At 56.2% G+C, this 18,671-nt stretch overlaps 2 protein-coding genes across 2 annotated transcripts; both read left to right on the forward strand.

The window, feature by feature from the left end:
- The first annotated feature begins 417 nt into the window (after positions 1 to 417).
- LOC103127979 (olfactory receptor 10N1-like) lies at positions 418 to 1,350 on the forward strand. The gene has a single exon (XM_007538859.1). It carries the CDS (start codon positions 418 to 420, stop codon positions 1,348 to 1,350), a length of 933 nt encoding a protein of 310 aa, XP_007538921.1.
- A 1,196-nt stretch (positions 1,351 to 2,546) lies between these two features.
- On the forward strand, positions 2,547 to 15,050 carry LOC132534956 (sortilin-related receptor-like). Its single transcript, XM_060179755.1, has 10 exons — positions 2,547 to 2,790; positions 4,243 to 4,377; positions 5,410 to 5,672; positions 6,965 to 7,372; positions 8,377 to 8,449; positions 9,908 to 9,990; positions 11,372 to 11,468; positions 14,573 to 14,616; positions 14,702 to 14,852; positions 14,971 to 15,050. Exons 1-10 carry the CDS (start codon positions 2,547 to 2,549, stop codon positions 15,048 to 15,050), a joined length of 1,578 nt encoding a protein of 525 aa, XP_060035738.1.
- The last annotated feature ends 3,621 nt before the right edge of the window (positions 15,051 to 18,671 follow it).

The following is an 18,671-nucleotide window of genomic DNA, read 5'->3' on the forward strand; positions in this document are numbered from 1 at the left end:
GAATTTAGGGCTTCAGTCCTCATCTCTGAGTATCTGCAGACATCGTCTGAAAATACTCAGGAGGAGTGAACATCTAGATTGATCATTTTAGAAAAGTTCCCTTGCATAATTGGCTGTGGGCCTTAGCTGAACTGTGCTCATCTGCTAAGTACAGAAATGTTTGCACCCTTCTCCATCCACTGTTTGGATTTATTTCCAGATTCATGAAAGAAAATGATATCTCCAACTTGATGGCATAGATTTCTTTACCCAAGCCTAAATGTAAATGTCTCTATCTGAATTCCTAATCTCAATAGCATCTACATGTAAACAAGGATCAGGGACAATGAGGATATCTGCTTTATGTCTGCCAGAAGTCCAATTCCACACTCATGCATTCACTCCTTCTGTTCCTCCCCAGACCGCGCCTCCAGGGCCATGAGGAACCACACAGAGCTGTGTGAGTTCATCCTGCTGGGAGTTCCTCACACTCAGGGGCTGGAGACCCTGTTCTTTGTCCTCTTCTCCTTCATTTACCTCTTCACCCTGATCGGCAACATACTCATCCTGACTGCAGTTGTCTCTTCCTCTGCCCTTCACACTCCCATGTACTTCTTCCTGGGGCTCCTGTCTATTTATGACATGCTCTTCCCATCTGTCACCTGTCCCAAGATGCTGTCCTATCTGTCTGGCCAGAGCCATGCCATTTCTTACAAGGGATGTGCCACACAGCTCTTCTTCTACCACTTCCTGGGATCTACAGAAGGCTGCCTCTATTCAGTGATGGCCTACGACCGTTTTGTGGCCATCTGTCAGCCCCTGAGGTACACGCTCACCATGAGACCTGGAGTCTGTGTGGGTTTGGTGCTGGGAGCCTGGATGGTGGGCTCTCTTCATGCCAGCATCCTGACTTACTTTACATTCCGGTTAACCTACTGTGGCCCCAACCAGGTGGGCTACTTCTTCTGTGACATTCCTGCTGTCCTCCCCCTGGCTTGTGATGACGGCTCCCTGGCCCAGACAGTGAGTTCCACTGCTGTTGGTTTTCTAGCCTTAATGTATTGGTTCATTATTTGTGTATCCTATGTGCACATTGGAGTTGCTATTTTGAAAATCCGCTCAGCCGAGGGCAGGAAGAAAGCTTTCTCCACCTGCAGTGCTCACCTCACTGCTGTCCTGTGTGCCTTTGGCCCTGTCATCATCATCTACCTGCAGTCCACACCCAGCCCCTTGCTTGGTGCTGTGGTGCAGATATTAAATAACATTGTCTCCCCTATGCTGAACTCACTCATCTATTCCTTAAGGAACAAGGAAGTGAAAAAGTCCCTTAAGAGAGTGTTCCTTAAGGTAGTACGTACTTCTCCAGAATAAATTATAGTCATTGTTATGAAGTTTAGAAATTAATGTTCTTTTATCTAATCTTTATATCCTCATGTTAAATTAATGAGCACATTGTAGAAAAATGCTTCCTCAAAAACATTAATTTCTTTACCCCACGATGGCTGCTTATCATTTGTGATATTATGAATAAATATATGCATTATTTTTCTCTGAGCTTTGTAAGGAATCTAATGGGTTTATAAGTTGCTGAAGACATAGATATTGTATCCTTATATAGGGGAACCAGTTCAGACTGGTTGAGAGTAGTAAGGATCTCTGGCAATCCAAGTTCAACAATTCAGTGGTTCATCTCTCTGCTAAAATGCCATAAAATTCATGTATTTTGTTCCACATAAAATGTAATGGTTCCCTACTTTTACATAAGCATTTAATTTCCTTCATAATGATATCAGTAATTATACTTTTTGCTACAGAATTCTAGAACATCATAATTTTTCTATGGAGGGGTCTATAAGAAAGAAAACTGATTTGTTCGGCTTTATATCTTAACTTTTTCAGCCACCAGGTTCCAGATGCTACCATGACCCCAGATGGACTTCCCTGGGCAGATGACCCCACCAATGTGTTCTGTAATCCTGCCCCCCACCCCGAGCCCTGACCCACTAGGGAAAGAGAGAGACAGACTGGGAGTATGGATCGACCTGTCAACGCCCATGTTCAGCAGGGAAGCAATTACAGAAGCCAGACCTTCCACCTTCTGCGCCCCATAATGACCCTGGGTCCATACTCCCAGAGAGTTAAAGAATAGGAAAGCTATCAGGGGAGGGGGATGGGATACGGAGTCCCGGTGCTGAGAATTGTGTGGAATTGTACCCCTCTTATCCTATGGTCTTGTCAGTGTTTCCATTTTATAAATAAAATTTAAAAAAAAAGAAAACCAAGTTATTTCACTCAAGTGTGCCTTGTGATTTGACACAATTCTGAAAGAGTGACTGTTCTTTTGGGAATTAGAGCATCTGTGTTCTCGCTGTGAACATTACACTGGCTTAGCATCACCATGTTGCTCTCCAGAACTTGGTCACCATCTCCAACAGGCCTTTCTCACACCCAGCCCCCTCCCCCTCCCCTTACGCCCGGCTGGCTGTCTCCCCCTGCTGGGCTCTGGCCCTTGTTCCTAAGCATCCTGTGGCAGGAAGTGCCCTGCTAGCCCAGCCTGGGCCTCAACCATGGAGAAGTGTCTGCTCCTGGCTCTGGGCACAGCCAACCTCTGTGCACAGCCCTGCTCCGGGTGGGGACACCCTCCCTTCCTACGTTGGGGAGAGACCTGTCCCTTCGCAGCCCAAGACCCCGAGTTCCGCAGGGTGTGCGGCGACTTCAGCTTCCAGTGTCAGAGCGGCGTGTGCATCAGCCTGATCTGGAGGTGCGACGGCATGGACGACTGCGGAGACCGCTCGGACGAGGCCGGCTGCGGTGAGCCCCCTTAGGGCGGCCCTGGGCAGGAGGGAGCCCGGCCCTCACAGCTGCCGGTGTCCCCGCCACCGCCTTGGACCCCACTTGGGCAGCTCACAGTGCCTGTGAGGAGAGCGGCGGTGAGGGGTCAGGGTGACGGCTGTGGAGCCCCCTCCCGCCTCCCCTGTGAGATGCCCGGGGCTGGTGGACTCAGGGGACCTTGGCGTATCCGCAGCAGCAGCAGCAGCAGCAGCGGCTGGCTCCTTCCTTTGGCAAAGTGTCAGGGCCATGGCAGAACACCTGCCATCCCCAGGCTGTGGAGCACAGGGCCGGGGGCTTCTGTGGAGGGTGTGGGTGGAATTTTTAAATGACTTTTGTTTACTTATTTTTAGATAGTTATTATAAGTGATTTATTTATAAGACTATAAGATAATAGGAATATAATTCCACACCACTTCCTCCACCAAACCAAGGTCAGAGATATGGGTTAAATATATATATTTTTTGCACCAAAGTAAAAGACTCTGGGGTGGGTGGGTGGGAAAATACAGGTCCAAAAAAGGATGACAGAGGACCTAGAGGGGGTTGTATTGTTATGTGGAAAACAGAAATGTTGCACATGTACAAACTATTTACTGTTGAATGTAAAAAATTAATCCCCCAATAAAGAAATTAAAATATATATATTTCATGTGTATATAAATATAATACATATTTATATATAAATGTATTTTTTCATATATATTTTTTTCAAGTTCATGTAATTCAGTTCCCTTTTTGCTTTTTTTTTTTTTTTTTTTTCTCCAGGGTTATTTCTGGGGCTTGGTACCAGCACTATGAAGCCACCACTTCTGGAGACCTTTTTTCCCTTCTTGTTTTATTTGGCAGGACAGAGAGAATTTGAGAGGGAGAGAGAGTGAGAGACAGAGAGGGACACCTGCAGACCTGCCTCACTGCTTGTGAAGCGTCCCCCCTGCAGGTGGGGAGTTGAGGCTTGAACCCAGGTCCTTGTGTGTGTCAATATGTGCACTGAACTGGGCATTCCACCGCCTGGTCCCTGATCCAGTTCTCTGTCTCCCTCTTATGAATGAAATCACGCATAGTTGTCTTTCACTTTATTTACTTTAGTGAGAGACAGAAAGAGAGAGAGGGAGAGCAAGAGAGAGAGAGAGCGAGAGAGAGAGAGAAACCACTAGAGCCCTGCTCAGCTCTGGTTTGTGGTGGTGCTGGGGATTGAACCTGGGACCTCAGACCCCGAGGCTTGGAGGTCTCTTTGCATCACCATCACGCTGTCTTGCCAGCCCTGGGTGTTATTTTAATCACACCCTAGGTCCCAGAAGCTGCCTGCTCGTTGCCTGGTGAAGACGCAGAAGCTGCCCCTGGCCCGGGGGCTCAGGGGGCTTCGCAGAGTGGGCGCTGTGTCCCCCGGGTGCAGGGCAGGTGGCTGACTGACGCTGTGGTTGGTCTCCTCAGAAAACCCCACGGAAGCCCCCAGCTGCTCCCGCTACTTCCAGTTCCAGTGCGGGAACGGCCGCTGCATTCCCAACAGGTGGAAGTGTGACCGGGAGAACGACTGCGGGGACTGGTCCGATGAGAAGGACTGCGGGGGTAAGAAGAGCGAGGGTCCCGGTCCGCCCCAGCCCACAGGGGGCCCGCCGTGTGCTCCCTCTGCAGCCCACCCGCTCGGCTTCCTGCTCTGTGGGGGCCGGGCTGTGGTGCCCCTGCTAGATGCACATAGCACTAAGCACAAGCAGCAGAGCAAGGATCCAGGTTCGAGCCCTGGCTCCCCACCTGCAGGGGGGTCACTTTGCAGGCGGTGAAGCAGGTCTGCAGGCGTCTGTCTTTCTCTCCCCGTCTTCCCCTCCTCTCTCTATTTCTCTCTGTCCTATCCAATAAAATGGAAGAAATGGCCACCAGGGCAGTGGATTCCTAGTGCAGGCACCGAGCCCCAGTGATAACCCTGGAGGCAAAAAGAGAGACAGAGAAGCTCTGTGAGTTCTTCTCACTCCCTCTCCCATTTCGAGATGCTTTTCTGTCCTCCTGTCCTGTCCGTGGGCCCTGAGAGCTCTCCAGGCCTGGCTGCTGCAAGGGGGCGTCTGCATGGCCTATGGCCTCCCCCTGGAGCCCGAGCACCGCAGAGCCCTTGGCCTCAGCCCGGCCTCCCTCCTGGGCCAGAGCCACGGGTATCGGGGTCTGTGGGGACCCACGTGCTGAGACGGGCGAGAAGCCTGGATGGTGGGGTGCAGACCCCTCTCTGTGGTGTCAGGCTCCCACTCCCCACCCGCAGGGGGGACGCTTCACCAGCAGTGACACAGGTCTCCGGTCTCTCTATCTCTTCTCCGCTCTCCATTTCTCTCTGCCCTGTCAAATAAAGCAACAAGTGGGGGGAGCAGGCCGAGGGGAGATGCCACTGAGTTAGCCCCAGCAGCCTCTGTGGGACACTTTTCCCTGCCCCGCGCCCTCCCTCCACCTGCACAGCCCCCGAGAAACAAGCTCACCTGAGTCTAGCGGGCTCCGAATGTCCACGGTGAGGTGGTGCCCGGGGACTGTGCCGTTCACTCAGGTGCTGGCTGGGGGCCGGGCTCCTTGGGGTCTGAGGGGAAGCCTGTCGTGACCCGGGTCTTCTTGGTGCTGCTCCAGACTCGCAGGCCCTGCCCTCGCCGACCCCGCAGCCCTCCACGTGTCTGCCCGACTACTTCCGCTGCAGCAGCGGCTCCTGCGTGATGGACAGCTGGGTGTGTGACGGCTACCGGGACTGTGCTGATGGCTCTGACGAGGAAGCCTGCCCCTCGCCCCGTGAGTGCCGCCCTGGCCCTCCCCCTTGGGGGGCACACCGTCCCCTCCAACGGTCCTTGATGGGGGGGAGGCCAGCCAGCCTACTGTCCACCACAGCCCCGGCCCCGGTTTAAAAGCTGGTTGGCCCCACCAATGTGTCCTGGAGCCCCGCTTCCCCAGAACCCTTTTCCACTAGGGAAAGAGAGAGGCAGGCTGGGAGTATGGATCCACCAGTCAACGCCCATGTTCAGCGGGGAAGCAACTACAGAAGCCAGACCTCCCACCTTCTGCACCCCACAATGACCTTGGGTCCATACTCCCAGAGGGATAAAGAATAGGAAAGCTATCAGGGGAGGGGACGGGATACAGAGTTCTGGTGGTGGGAACTGTGTAGAGCTGTACTCCTCTTATCCCTTGGTTTAGTCAGTATTTCCTTTTTATAAATAAAAAATTTTAAAAGCTGGTTGGTGGCCATCCTCCTAAAAGAAGGCCTGCACTGCCATCTAGTGTAGGAACGTGGAGAGGCAGCTGAGTCTATTCACTACTGCCTGGCCCCTGACTATTGCTTCTATAACTATTTACATTTTTTCCCATTTTGTCTATGGTCTTGCCTTCTCCATTTTAAGTCACACCTACACCTGTTATACTTCTCAATGTCTTTCCTTCTGTCTTTGGGTCCTGATGGAATCAGTTCAGAGCCCTCTAGTCATCTTCCCATAGCATTTCCTCCCCTCTGGGAATATGAACCAGAGGATTTGTTTAATTGCCTCCAGAGTTATTGCTGGGGCCTAGTGCCTGCACTGTGAATCCACTGCTCCTGGAGGCTGTTTTTTCCTTATCCCACCCTCCATTTTTATCTCATTTGATAGGACAGAGGGAAATTGAGAGGGGGCAAGAGAGGGAGAGAAAGGCACCCGCAGACCTGCCTCACTGCTTGTGAAGTGTCTCCCCTGAAAGTGGGGAGCAAGAGATTATTTTTATTTTTTATTTTATTTTATTTTAGTTTGCCTCCAGAGTTATTGTTGGGGCTCAGTGCACTATGAATCCACTGCTCCTGGTGGTTATTTTTCCCTTTTTTTTGCCCTTGTTGTTTATTGTTGTTGTTGTTATTGCTGTCATTGTTGTTGGTTAGGACAGAGAGAAATTGAGAGAGGACGGGAAGACAGAGGGGAGGAGAGAAAGATAGACACCTGCTTGTGAAGCGACTCCCCTGCAGGTGGGGAGCTGGGGGCTGGAACCGGGATCCTTACGCCGGCCCTTGTGCTCTGTGCCACTTGCGCTTAACCCACTGCGCTACCAACCAGCCCCCAGATCCTTTTTATTTTCAAGATGTATTTATTTTCCTTTTTGTAAGACAGAGACCACAGCACCAGTCAGCTCTGGCATACAGGGTGCCAGGGATTGAACTTGGGCCCTCGAGCTTGCGGTGCCCAGGGCTTCTTCAGGTGCTCTGGCCTGCAGACGGTTTACTCACCCTGTCTTCCCTTTCCTAGTGTTGGACGCCCCTGGGAGCCTGCAACTGTTCCTCTACCACAAGGCGGGCAAAGTGATCCTAGCTCGCTGGGCTGCCCCTCCGCAGGCCTACGGACATCGTAAGTGCTTCTGGGGCCCTGGGGCCCTCGTGGTCACGCAGCCCTGGGGACACGGGGCAGCCTCCCGCTGGGGTCGCAGGTCGCCCTGGGCTCTGCTGCTGGCTGTGAGCCTGTCCTGTCTTCTCTCCCAGGTGGAGCACAGCCGGAGCGGCTCCAGGGTGTGGGCCTCCCAGAGGTCTGCGGGCAACTTCACCGAGATCGGGGACCTGCAGCTCAACACGCAGTACAGCGTCAGGGTGCGTGTCCCTGCCCACCCCCAGGGCCCCCACGCCCTTCCCAGCCGGCTTTCACCGGGTCCTGCCCAGAGGGTGGGGGCTGCCGTTCTCTTCGCTCTGTCACCAAGGTCCTGAAGTCACTCGTGGACCAGGGGCTCCTGGTCGTGAGCTGGACCTGCCGGGGACCCAGAGCTCTGGCCTCGGCTGCCCCGTCCCTGCCTGTCCCCCATCCGAGCGCGGGGCCGAGGAGCCCTGATAGGTGGCACGGGTGGCCGAGACTGCAGGGTTCCTGTGAAGTACGGGGTCCATGTGGTTAACAGAAGGGGAGTTTTGCTCGGGGCCCAGGCAGTGGCGCACGTGGTCAGGCACGAGTGCCACAGTGCACAAGGACCCAGGTTCAAGTGTCCAGCCCTTCCTGCTGGTGAAGCAGTGCAGCAGCTTCTCTCTGTCTCTATCAAATAAATAAAAATGCTTATTTCTTACAAAAGAGGCTTTGCACAAGACCTGTTGGTTAAACCCTGGGTTGTGGACAGGGATGTCCTTGCACTGATACTTCCTGTGCGCATGTGTGTGTGTGTCTGCATGCACCTGCCCTTTAGGGGAATTTCAGCCTCCTCTGGGCACCTTGTCACGCCAGCATCACGCCTCCCCCACTCTCCCCACATGCCCTGTCTCCTGTTTTTGTTCGTTTGTTGTGCCAACCAGCGTTATCACTGGGGCTAGGTGCCTGCACCAGGAATCCACCACTCTTAGAAGCTATTTTTTTCTTTTTAAATTGAGAGAGAGAGAGCGATCTGCAACCCTTGTGAAACTTCCCCCTCCACTCGGGGACGGTGATGGGGCTTGAACCGGGGTCCTTGCCCACACCCGTATGTATGCTCAGCTGGGTGTACCACCACCCAGCCCAGATGTGCTCCTGTTACCTCAGCCTCCTCTTGCCCTAGTTCTGAACCTCAGATTCCCCCATCACCCTGCGGGTGGCACCCTGCCTGGGTTGACACTCACTCCAGCTCTGGTTTGCAAAGGTGGCGGCCGTGACAAGCCGTGGGATCGGGAACTGGAGTGACTCCAAGTCCATCACCACCATGAAAGGAAAAGGTGAGCGGAGTCTGTGTGGGGGTGGGGGACCCGTGGGAGCCTGGGCCGGCAGCCCTCATGCCCCCTGCTGCCCTACCACACGTGTTTTTGGGGGCTCCCTGCTGCTGAGGATGTGAAGCCTTGAGGGTCCATGTTGAGCACATCTCTCCTCTGAGAACTGGGTGTATTTCTCATCCTGTGAACGTACCCAGAGGGTGGGAGTAGACAGCATAGTGGTTCTGCAAAGAGCCTTTCATGCCTGAGGCTCTGAGGCTGCAAGTTCAACCCCCCGCACCACCACAAGCCGGGGCTGAGCAGTGCTCTGGTCTTTTCTCTACGTAGCTCTCTCATTAAAATGAAAAGTAAATATGTATCTGAGATCCTAGGTTCCTTCCCTGGCGCCACCTGTGCCAGAGTAACGCTCTGGTGCCCACCCCCCCACCTTTGTTTCTCATGTCAACAAATCTTAAAGGGGGCCAGGTGGCCATGCACCTGATTGAGTGCACATAGTGCTCAACAAGGATCCGCTCAAGGATTCGGGTTCGAGCCCCTGGCTCCCCTCTTGCAGGGGGTCGCTTCACAGGTAGTGAAACAGGTGAGCAGGTGTCTCTCTATCTCCCCCTCCCCTCTCAATTTCTCTCTGTCCTACCCAATAACATAGAAACAAAATGGCTGCCAGGAGCAGTGGATTCATGGTGTCAGCACTGATCTTCAGCGATAACCCTGGAGGAAAAATAAATGAATAAATAGGGTTTTAAAAACATCCATTTTAGAGTGGCAGCACTGAGAGGCTCTTCTCTCTCTCTCACGTCTCGGGGCTCTGTGAGACACTGTGCTTCCTGAACCTGCCCCAGTGGAGCTTCTTGGGGGGAGAGCGGCAGCAGGAGATGAGCCCCCGCCCCCGTGCCCACGACCCTCCCCTCTGTGCAGGCGCCAGAGTCCCCGTGAGTGAGGCTCTTGGCTCCCTGCACTATGTGGGGGCTCCTCACAGCTCACTGACCCGGCCACAGCGTCCGGCTCCTTCTTAGGGGCCTCACGACCACGAGTGTCACATGGACACAGGGGCGAGGGCCTTACCTGAGCTGGGTGGCATCCACTGAAGGGGGCCCCCTGCCCATGCCGCTCACTGAGCTCACTTGCCAGACTCACAGCCCCCTTCCTCCCGGACCCCAAGGGGACTTTAGTCACTCGCGGCCTGAGTTCGTCCTGACCCTCGCCAGCACAGGCAGAGGTGGGCTCAGTGCCACCCTGAGCTTCCTGTCAGAAACCTGGCTTTGGGAGGATATATGAGGAGGGCTCCTATCAGCCCAAGCGGCCAGGACGCCCCACCAAGCCCGGGCGCTTATGAGCCTGCCGGGAAGCGGGGCCCGTCTGCTGGGTGGGGAGAGATGGGCCAGGCCCTCTGCCCCCCCACCCCTGGCTGTGCCCTCCCTGCCATGCCCGGGTCTCACGCCTCCGTTTCCCTCCTCACCCCTGCAGCCATCCCACCTCCGGACATCCACATCGACGGCTATGACGAGAGTTCCCTGAGCTTCACGCTGACCATGGGGAGCGACATGAAGGTGAAGCTGGCTGGCAGCGGGTGGCTTTGAGCGCTGGTGCTGGGCTGCGGGGTAGGGGGGCACGGGGAGCTGGGAGCCGACCGGACCAGGACCTCCCCTTAGGAGGTATGCGTCTCCCCGGTGAAGAGCACCGGGCGTCTCCACGTGCAATTATCCTGCCTCAGCCCCGGTGCTTTTTTTTTTAAATCATATAATTAAATGGCTCACAGCTATGCAGCAGATAAAGAGCCCTGTAATTTTCAGCCTTATTGGGTTTCCCTGTGCTCCAGCTAGTGCCGAGGCTCCCACAGTGGAGGGGGCTCTCGGGAAAGAGGCCCACTCTGCCTACCCAGTGTCCCCTCCTTCCTGCCCCGCTCTCCCCAGTGTGGCATCTCGGGGGCAGGGGCACCAGCCTGGTGGTCGCTGTCCTCGTACCCCTGCCTGGCTGAGGCTGGGCCTCAGAGTCCTGCATTCTTGGCTGAACCACAGAGACAGCTGGTGCATGGGGTGGTCACAGGTGGAGATGATCCAGCAGTCTTTGCTCTTGACAACATTCAGTGTTTAAAATATTTTGGTTTATTTTATTTATTTCGGATAGAGACAGAATTTGAGAGGGGAGACAGACAGACAGACAGACACCTGTAGCCCTGACAACATTCAGTGTTTAAAATATTTCGGTTTATTTTATTTATTTCAGATAGAGACAGAATTTGAGAGGGGAGACAGACTGACAGACAGCTGCAGCCCTGACAACATTCAGTGTTTAAAATATTTTGGTTTATTTTATTTATTTCGGATAGAGACAGAATTTGGGAGGGGAGACAGACAGACAGATACCTGCAGCCCTGCCTCCCAATAAAGCTCCCTCTGCAGGTAGAGGCCGGGGGCCTTGTGCATGGCGACTTGGGCTTCCTAGCAGGTGTGCCACTGCCCCACCCCTGAAGACATCTGAGCTGTGTTCGCCATCCCACATATGGAGGCCGGCACAGCAGATCCTTCTCCAAGCTCAGGACTTGGGATCCTGTGTCTCCTGGCACGAGCTTGAGTTTGGCCCTGTGTCTGGGAAATGTGGCCACTGCCTCCCGGCCTTGCCCGCAGGAGACGCTGGAGCTGTGCTCTGTCCTCGTTAAGGCCACAGCCCGCTGAGCGGCCCACTCTGCTCCTTCCTGCCTTTGCTAATAAGGTTTTGCTTGTCCTTCCAGTCTGCATTGCACTTCAGTCCACTGACTCTTTGCTTGGGATTAGAGGACCCTCAGGTGTGTGTCCGTAAGTGGGCAGAGTGGAGCTAGACAGAGTGACAGTCCAGACAGGTCTAGCGCAAGCCCAGCAGAGACAGCCTGTCCCTGTGAGGAGGGGCCCGGCTGCTGTGCTGACCGTGTGGCCTGCCCTTGCTTCTCGGCAGGTCAGCAGCTACGTGGTGAACCTCTTCTGGGCTTTTGACACCCACAAGCAAGAGAAGAGAACACTGACCTTCCGGGGGAGAGTGTTGTCTCACAGAGGTAACGGCCGGGTGGCTGCTGGGTGGCGGCTGGGTGGAGGCTGGGTGGCGGCTGGTGGGGCGGCTTCTTGTGCACTGAGGAAGCTGTAGGCGCCTTCTCACTCCACAAGAGGGACCCAGGTGGTTCGTTCAGGCCTGGGCTTGTGATGGCAGCTGGAGGCTTAAAGGGAGAAAAGCCAGGAGCCAGACGAAGCCTTAACCGGTGATCCCTGGGTTCCAGAAGGAAGAGAACCTGGCCTGGTCGCCTGGGCTCACACCTTCTGTAGTCAGAGGAAGCAGCGGGTCAGGCGCATAGCTGGGGGTCTGTCACGGACTCAGAGGCCTGGGGCACAGCATAATGGTTCTGCAACAGCCCTTCATGCCTGAGCTTCCCAAGTCTCAGGTTCAGTCCCTAGCACCACCAGCAGCCAGAGCTGAGCAGTGCTCTGGTCATATTTGCCAGCTTACGCAATCTCCCTCTTTCTTTAGTTAAAAAATGACTAGTGATTTAATATTGATTTATAAAGTTATAAGATAATAGGTGTATAATTTCACACAGTTCCCGCCACCAGAATTCTGGGTCCCATCCCCTGCACTGGAAACTACAGTAGTTCTCCCAAGGCCACTGATGTGGGCTGACTCTATAACTGCATGTGTGTGTGTGTGTGTGTGTGTGTGTACGTATACGTATACACATACACATACACATGCATATACATATATTCCCCATGTTTCCAGATGATCCTGCCTTCACTTCCTTTCTACGTCAGCCCTACACCTGTTACTACTTCCAAGTGTCTTTCCTTTTTTCCTCTTCTCTCTCAAATAAGTGACATCATGCTTGGCCTGGCTTCCTCTGGTGATTCCAGGTTTGCTTTTTCTTTCATTGCTGGTATAAAAACGAGGTTCCTGGTGACAAACACTTTGGGATCTAGTGGGCTGGGGGTACAGAGCCCTCTGATTTGCTTCCCTTGTCCTCTACCCCTTTGGGAGGATGGACCAAAATTCTTTATGGGGAGAAGGTGGGGCCTCTGGCTTCTGTTACGGCTTCTCTGCTGGACATGGACATCGGCAGGTGGATTCACACTCCCAGCCAGTTTCTTTTTCTAGGGATAGGGCTCTGGAGAGGTGGGTTTCTGGGAAGCATTGGTGAGTTCTGTCTCCCTCTCTCCCCCTTCCTCTGTCTCTCCACCCTCCCTCTCTCTCTCTGCCCTCCCTCTCTCTCCCCCAGTCCCTCTCTCTCCCCCACTCCCCCCCCCCATTAACACAGAGTCTGTGCACACAGTGAGGCTCCATGGCAGGATCTGGAGGTGGGCAGAGCAGGTTGGGTGGTGCTGAGACAGCACCTTCAGGCAGAGGCGCCTGTGAGCCCTGAGGATGGCCAGAGCGCGTCCCGTGCGCCTCCCAGCCTGTTTGCAGATGCCTTCAGTCCCAGTCCGGCATCGCTCCTCCAGCTGTCCTGTGGTGCTGGTGACGGCGGTGGTGAGGGCTGGCTGAGGCAGCTGGGGGCTTGGCCGTGAAAACAGCACAGCACCCACTGTGCTCAGGCCTTCAGCCAGGCACCAGGCGTGGCCGTGCTCATGTGACATAAGAGAAACCGAGGCCCAGAGACTAGGAATTCTCCCAGAAGGCACTGAGGCAGCATCACGACCCACAGCTTTCTTTTTCCCTTCTCTTTCCTTCTTTATTAGTGATTTAGTCACGACTAACAAGATTGCAAAGAAAGCACAAGGACCGGCATAAGGATCCAGGTTCGCTTCACAGATGCTGAAGCAGGTCTGCAGGTGTCTCTCTGTCTCTTTTCTTCTCTGTCTCCCTCTCCCCTCTCAGTTTCTCTCTGTCTCTAATAAGAAATAAATAAATAAGAGAGACATCTGCAGACCTGCTTCACTGCTTCTGAAGTGTCCTCCCTGCAGGTGAGGGGTGGGGCTCGAACCTGGGTCTTAGCAGATGGTGACCCGACCCGTGCGCTTGCTGGGCGCGCCTCTGCCCAGCCCCTCGGGCACACGCCGACCCTCCCCACACCCTGGGCCTGAAGTCACTGGCAGCGGCCTGCGCGCCCAGCCCCTCGCCCTCTAGCTGAGCCTCTCCCTGACCCCAAGCTCCTAGCCCCCCGCCCCGCCCGCTGAGAGAGTGCCCTCTGTGCTGGCCCAGCTTGTCCAGGCTCCCTGTGCTGGTATCTTTTTCTCTGATGAGCTTCCTTCCTTCTGTTTTTTTTTAAATGCCTCCAGGGTTCTTCCTGGGGCTCTGCAGGACTGTGAAGCCACTGCTCCTGGCGGCCATTGTTTTCCATTTATTGGGCAGGACAGAGAGAAGCAGAGGAGGGGGAGAGAGAAAGGGAGCAAGAAAGACAGGCACTTGCAGTCCCATTTTACTGCTTGTGAAGTGTCGCCCCTGCAGGTGGGGAGTCAGGGGCTCGAACCCAGATCCTTGGACTTAGTACTATGTGCACTTACTGGGTGCACCACCGCCCAGCCCCCCCCACCTACTTTCCTTCCTCCCTCCCCCCTCCCTCCTCCCTCCCTCCCTCCCTCCCTTCCTTCCTTTTTTTTTTTTTTTGCCTCCAGGGTTATTGCTGGGGCTCGGTGCCTGCACCACAAATCCATTCCTTATTGAGACCATTTTTTTCCCTTTTGTTGCCTTTGTTGTTTATTGTTGTTGTTGTTATTGCTGATGTCATTGTTGGATAGGACAGAGAGAAATGGAGAGAGGAGGGGAAGACAGAGAGGGGGAGAGAAAGACAGACACCTGCAGACCTGCTTCACCGCCTGTGAAGCGACTCCCCTGCAGGTGGGGAACCAGGGGCTCGAACCGGGATCCTTACCAGTCCTTTTGCTTTGCACCTCATGCGCTTAACCTGCTGCTCCACTGCCCCGTCCCCCTCCTTCCTTTCTATGCGCAGGGTTATCACTCAGTGCCTGCACTCCAGCCCCTTGCTTCTGGTGGCCTTTTGATAGGACAGAGAGAAACTGAAAGGGGAGGGGGAGGTGGGAGAGAAACAGAGACCTGAAGCACCTGCTTCACTGCTTCCTGCTGAGGGCCCCGGGGCTTGAACCGGGTCCTTGCACATGGTGGCGTGTCTGAGGAGCTGTCCGCGGTATGTGACCTCTGCTCCTGCCCTGCAAGTGCTGGCGGGGTCCACGCGGAGCCAGGCCTCTGACACGTGTCCGGTGCTTCCCGTTGTCTGCACTCGGGGGTTTCGGGGGCCGTCCCGGCTGCCGGGTGGACATCCTTCCCCCTTCTCCCCTCTCCCAGGTTTACGGCATCTTCTACGCCACGTCCTTTCTGGATCTCTACCAGAATCCCCAGAGCGGGACCACTTCTCTCCACGACACAACGGTCCTGGTCGGCGGGGACGAGCAGTATTTGTTCCTGGTGAGTCTCCCCGGCTGGAGGGGTCTCTGCTGTGAGGGGGCGGCTTCATGCCTGGGATCCTGGCTCAGCGCCCAGGGCCGGGGAGCCGGGACACACGTGCCAGGACCCTGTGTCGAGGAGGCAGAGCCCCTCCTGTGCACGGCCTCCAGGCTTCCCTGCGCACACGGCCGACGGCCTCGGCCACCTGCAGCTCATGGTGGAGGACGGAGGAGCTGCCATGGTGGGTTGAGGGCACCGTGCAGTGGTGGCACACAGGACTTGCAAGCAGAACATGCTAGCTGTGGGCCTGGCACCAGGGACAGAGCCGAACAGTGATCTGGTGCGAGGGAGAGGGAGAGGGAGAGAGGAGAAGTTGGCAGTGGGTGACAGGAATAACAGCTTTTTCTCCTTGTTGCTTCTGCTCTGTACTGTGCCCTGTGGGACGAGGTGGGTGGGAGGAGACAGTCGATCCTCATCCTGGCAGTGGAGTCCAGGCCAGCCCACCAAGCAGATGGGACAGCCCTCGTGGTGGGGAAATGTCCTGGGCACTCCTGGAGTCCAAGGATGCTAGTCACTGTCAAACTCTTTTTTAATCTTTATTTGGTTACATATTGGATAGAGAGAGAAACTCAAAGAGACATCTGAAGCCCTGCTTCAGCACTCATGCAGCTTACCCCCTGCAGGTGGGGGCCGGGGACTTGGGACCTTGTGAACTGACTGGTGCACCCCTGCAGAGCCCCCCACATTCGGACACTGACAACTGAAGGAGACAGAGAGGTAGGCCAGCCCCTACCTATCCCTCAACCCCTACTTATCCCTCAACCCCAACTTATCCCCTACCTATCTATTCGAATCCCTCCTGTACCTCCCACCCCTACAAATCACACCCACCCCTCACCTATCTCCTCTCCTCCCACCTCCAACCTATGCCCTACCACCCTCCCTCTGCCCGCACAACAAAATTTTCCCCAACAATCCTCTAAAATTATCCCACCCACCCTCAATCTACCTGCCTCCCGACCTATCACCTCCCACACCTTCCCTCACACTCCCACCCCCTACGTATGCCCACCCACCTCCAATCACCACCCACCTTCCCTCTACCCCCAACCTATCCCCTCCAAACCGCACCCTATGCCCTCCCACCACATCCTATCCCCACCCACCCCAAAACTGTCACCTCCCACCCCCTACCTATCCCCTAACCACCTACCAATCACCTCCCACCCTATCTATCCCCTCCCACCCCTACCTATCCCCTCCCACCCCCTACCTATCCCCTCGCACCCCCTACATACCCGCCAACCCCTACCTATCCCCTCCCACCCCCTACCTATCCACTCCCACCCCCTACCTATCCCTCCCACCCCGTCTATACGCCCCCACACCGTGTCTATACCCTCCCACCCCTACCAATCCCCTACCACCAGTACATATCCTCCCTGACACCCGACCTATCAACACCCACCCCTACCTATCCACTCCCACCACCTGCCTATGGCTTCCCACCCCCTACCTATCCTCTCCCACCTCCACCTCTCCCCTCCCACCACTACCTCTGCCCTCCCACCCCTACCTATCCCTCCCACCCCAAACCTGTCCCCTCCAACCCCCTACCTATCCGCTCCCACCCTACCTATCCCCTCCCACCCTACCTGTCCCTTCCAACCCACCACCTATCCCCTTCGCCCCCCACCTATCCCCTCACACCCCCCAGATTTCCCCTCAAACCCCCCACCAATCCCCTCCCACCCCTACCTATACCATCCATCCCCTACCTATCCCCTCCCACACCCTACCTATCCCCTCCCACACCCTACCTATCCCCTCCCACCCGTACCTATCCCCTCCCACCCCCTACCTATCCCCTCCCACCACTATCTATCCCCACCCACCCCTACCTAGCCCCTCCCACACCCTACCTATCCCCTCCCACCCCTATCTATCCCCTCCCACACCCTACCTATCCCCTCCCACCCCCTACCTATCCCCTCCCACACCCTATCTATCCCCTCCCACACCCTACCTATCCCCTCCCACACCCTACCTATCCCCTCCCACCCCCTACCTATCCCCTCCCACACCTATCTATCCCCTCCCACCCCTATCTATCCCCTCCCACCCCTACCTATCCCCTCCCACCCCCTACCTATCCCCTCCCACCCCCTACCTATCCCCTCCCACCCCCTACCTATCCCCTCCCACCCCTATCTATCCCCTCCACCCCTACCTATCCCCTCCCACACCCTACCTATCCCCTCCCACCCCTATCTATCCCCTCCACCCCTACCTATCCCCTCCCACACCCTACCTATCCTCTCCCACCCCTATCTATCCCCTCCCACCCCTACCTATCTCCTCCCACCCCCTACCTATCCCCAGCCACCCCCTACCTATCCCCTCCCACCCCCTACCTATCTCCTCCCACCCCCTACCTATCCCCAGCCACCCCCTACGTATCCCCTCCCACCCCCTACCTATCCCCTCCCGACCCCTACCTATCCCGTCCCACCCTCTACCTATCCCCTCCCACCCCCTACCTATCCCCTCCCACACTCCCTCTACCCCCCACCCCCTAGCTATCCCCTCCCACCCCTACCTATCCCCTCCTACCCCCTACCTATCCCCTCCCGACCCCTACCTATCCCCTCACACCCTCTACCTATCCCCTCCCACCTCCTACCTATCCCCTCCCACCCTCCCTCTACCCCCCACCCCCTACCCGTCCCCTCCCACACCCTACCTATCCCCTCCCACCCCTACCTATCCCCACCCACCCCCTACCTATAACCTCCCACCTCCTACCTATCCCCTCCCAAACCTCCCTCTACCCCCCACCACCTACTTATCTCCTCCCACCCCCTACCTATCCCCACCCAACCCCTACCTATCCCCTCCCACCCTCTACCTATCCCCTCCCACCCCCTACCTATCCCCTCCCACCCTACCGCTACCCCCCACCCCCTACCTATCCCCTCCCACCCCTACCTATCCCCTCCAGCCCCCTATCCCCTCCCAACCCTACAGATCCCCTCCCACCCCCTACCGATCCCCTCCCACCCCCTACCTATCACCTCCCACCCCCGACCTATCCCCTCCCACCCCCTACCTAATCACACCCACCCCTCCCCTCCCCTCCCAACCCCCAACTATCCCCTCCCACCCTCCCTCTACCCCCACCCCCTACCTATCCCCTCCCACCCCTACCTATCTACCTATCCCCTCCCACCCCCCAACTCTCCTCTCCCACCCCCTACCTATCCCCACCCAACCCCTACCTATCCCCTCCCACCCTCTACCTATCCCCTCCCACCCCCTACCTATCCTCTCCCACCCTCCCGCTACCCCCCACCCCCTACCTATCCCCTCCCACCCCTACCTATCCCCTCCAGCCCCCTATCCCCTCCCAACCCTACCGATTCCCTCTAACCCCCTACCTATCCCCTCCCACCCCCTACCTATCCCCTCCCACCCCTACCTAATCCCACCCACCCCTCCCCTCCCCTCCCAACCCCCAACTCTCCCCTCCCACCCCCCACCTCTCCCCACCCACCCCCCCACCTCTCCCACCCACACCTGCCTATCCCCTCCCACCCCTCCCTATCCCCTCCCACCCTCCCTCTACCCCCACCCCCTACCTATCCCCTCCCACCCCCTACCTATCCCCTCCCACCCCTACCTATCCCCTCCCACCCTCCCTCTACCTATCCCCTCCCGCCCCCTACCTATCCCCTCCCACCCCTACCTATCCCCTCCAGCCCCCTATCCCCTCCCAACCCTACCGATTCCCTCCCACCCCCTACCTATCCCCTCCCACCCCTACCTAATCCCACCCACCCCTCCCCTCCCAACCCCCAACTCTCCCCTCCCA

Source organism: Erinaceus europaeus, chromosome 20 (genome assembly GCF_950295315.1).
Source record: "Erinaceus europaeus chromosome 20, mEriEur2.1, whole genome shotgun sequence".
NCBI classification, from domain to species: Eukaryota; Metazoa; Chordata; class Mammalia; order Eulipotyphla; family Erinaceidae; genus Erinaceus; species Erinaceus europaeus.

Excerpts from the sequence above, each read along its gene's own strand:
- LOC103127979 (XM_007538859.1), top strand. The coding sequence starts at position 418 with ATGAGGAACCACACAGAGCTGTGTGAGTTCATCCTGCTGGGAGTTCCT.
- LOC132534956 (XM_060179755.1), top strand. The coding sequence starts at position 2,547 with ATGGAGAAGTGTCTGCTCCTGGCTCTGGGCACAGCCAACCTCTGTGCA. Across the intron at positions 7,373-8,376 it reads ACACGCAGTACAGCGTCAGG|GTGGCGGCCGTGACAAGCCG; the intron begins GTGCGTGTCCCT and ends TGGTTTGCAAAG. Across the intron at positions 11,469-14,572 it reads GAGAGTGTTGTCTCACAGAG|TGCTGGCGGGGTCCACGCGG; the intron begins GTAACGGCCGGG and ends CTGCCCTGCAAG.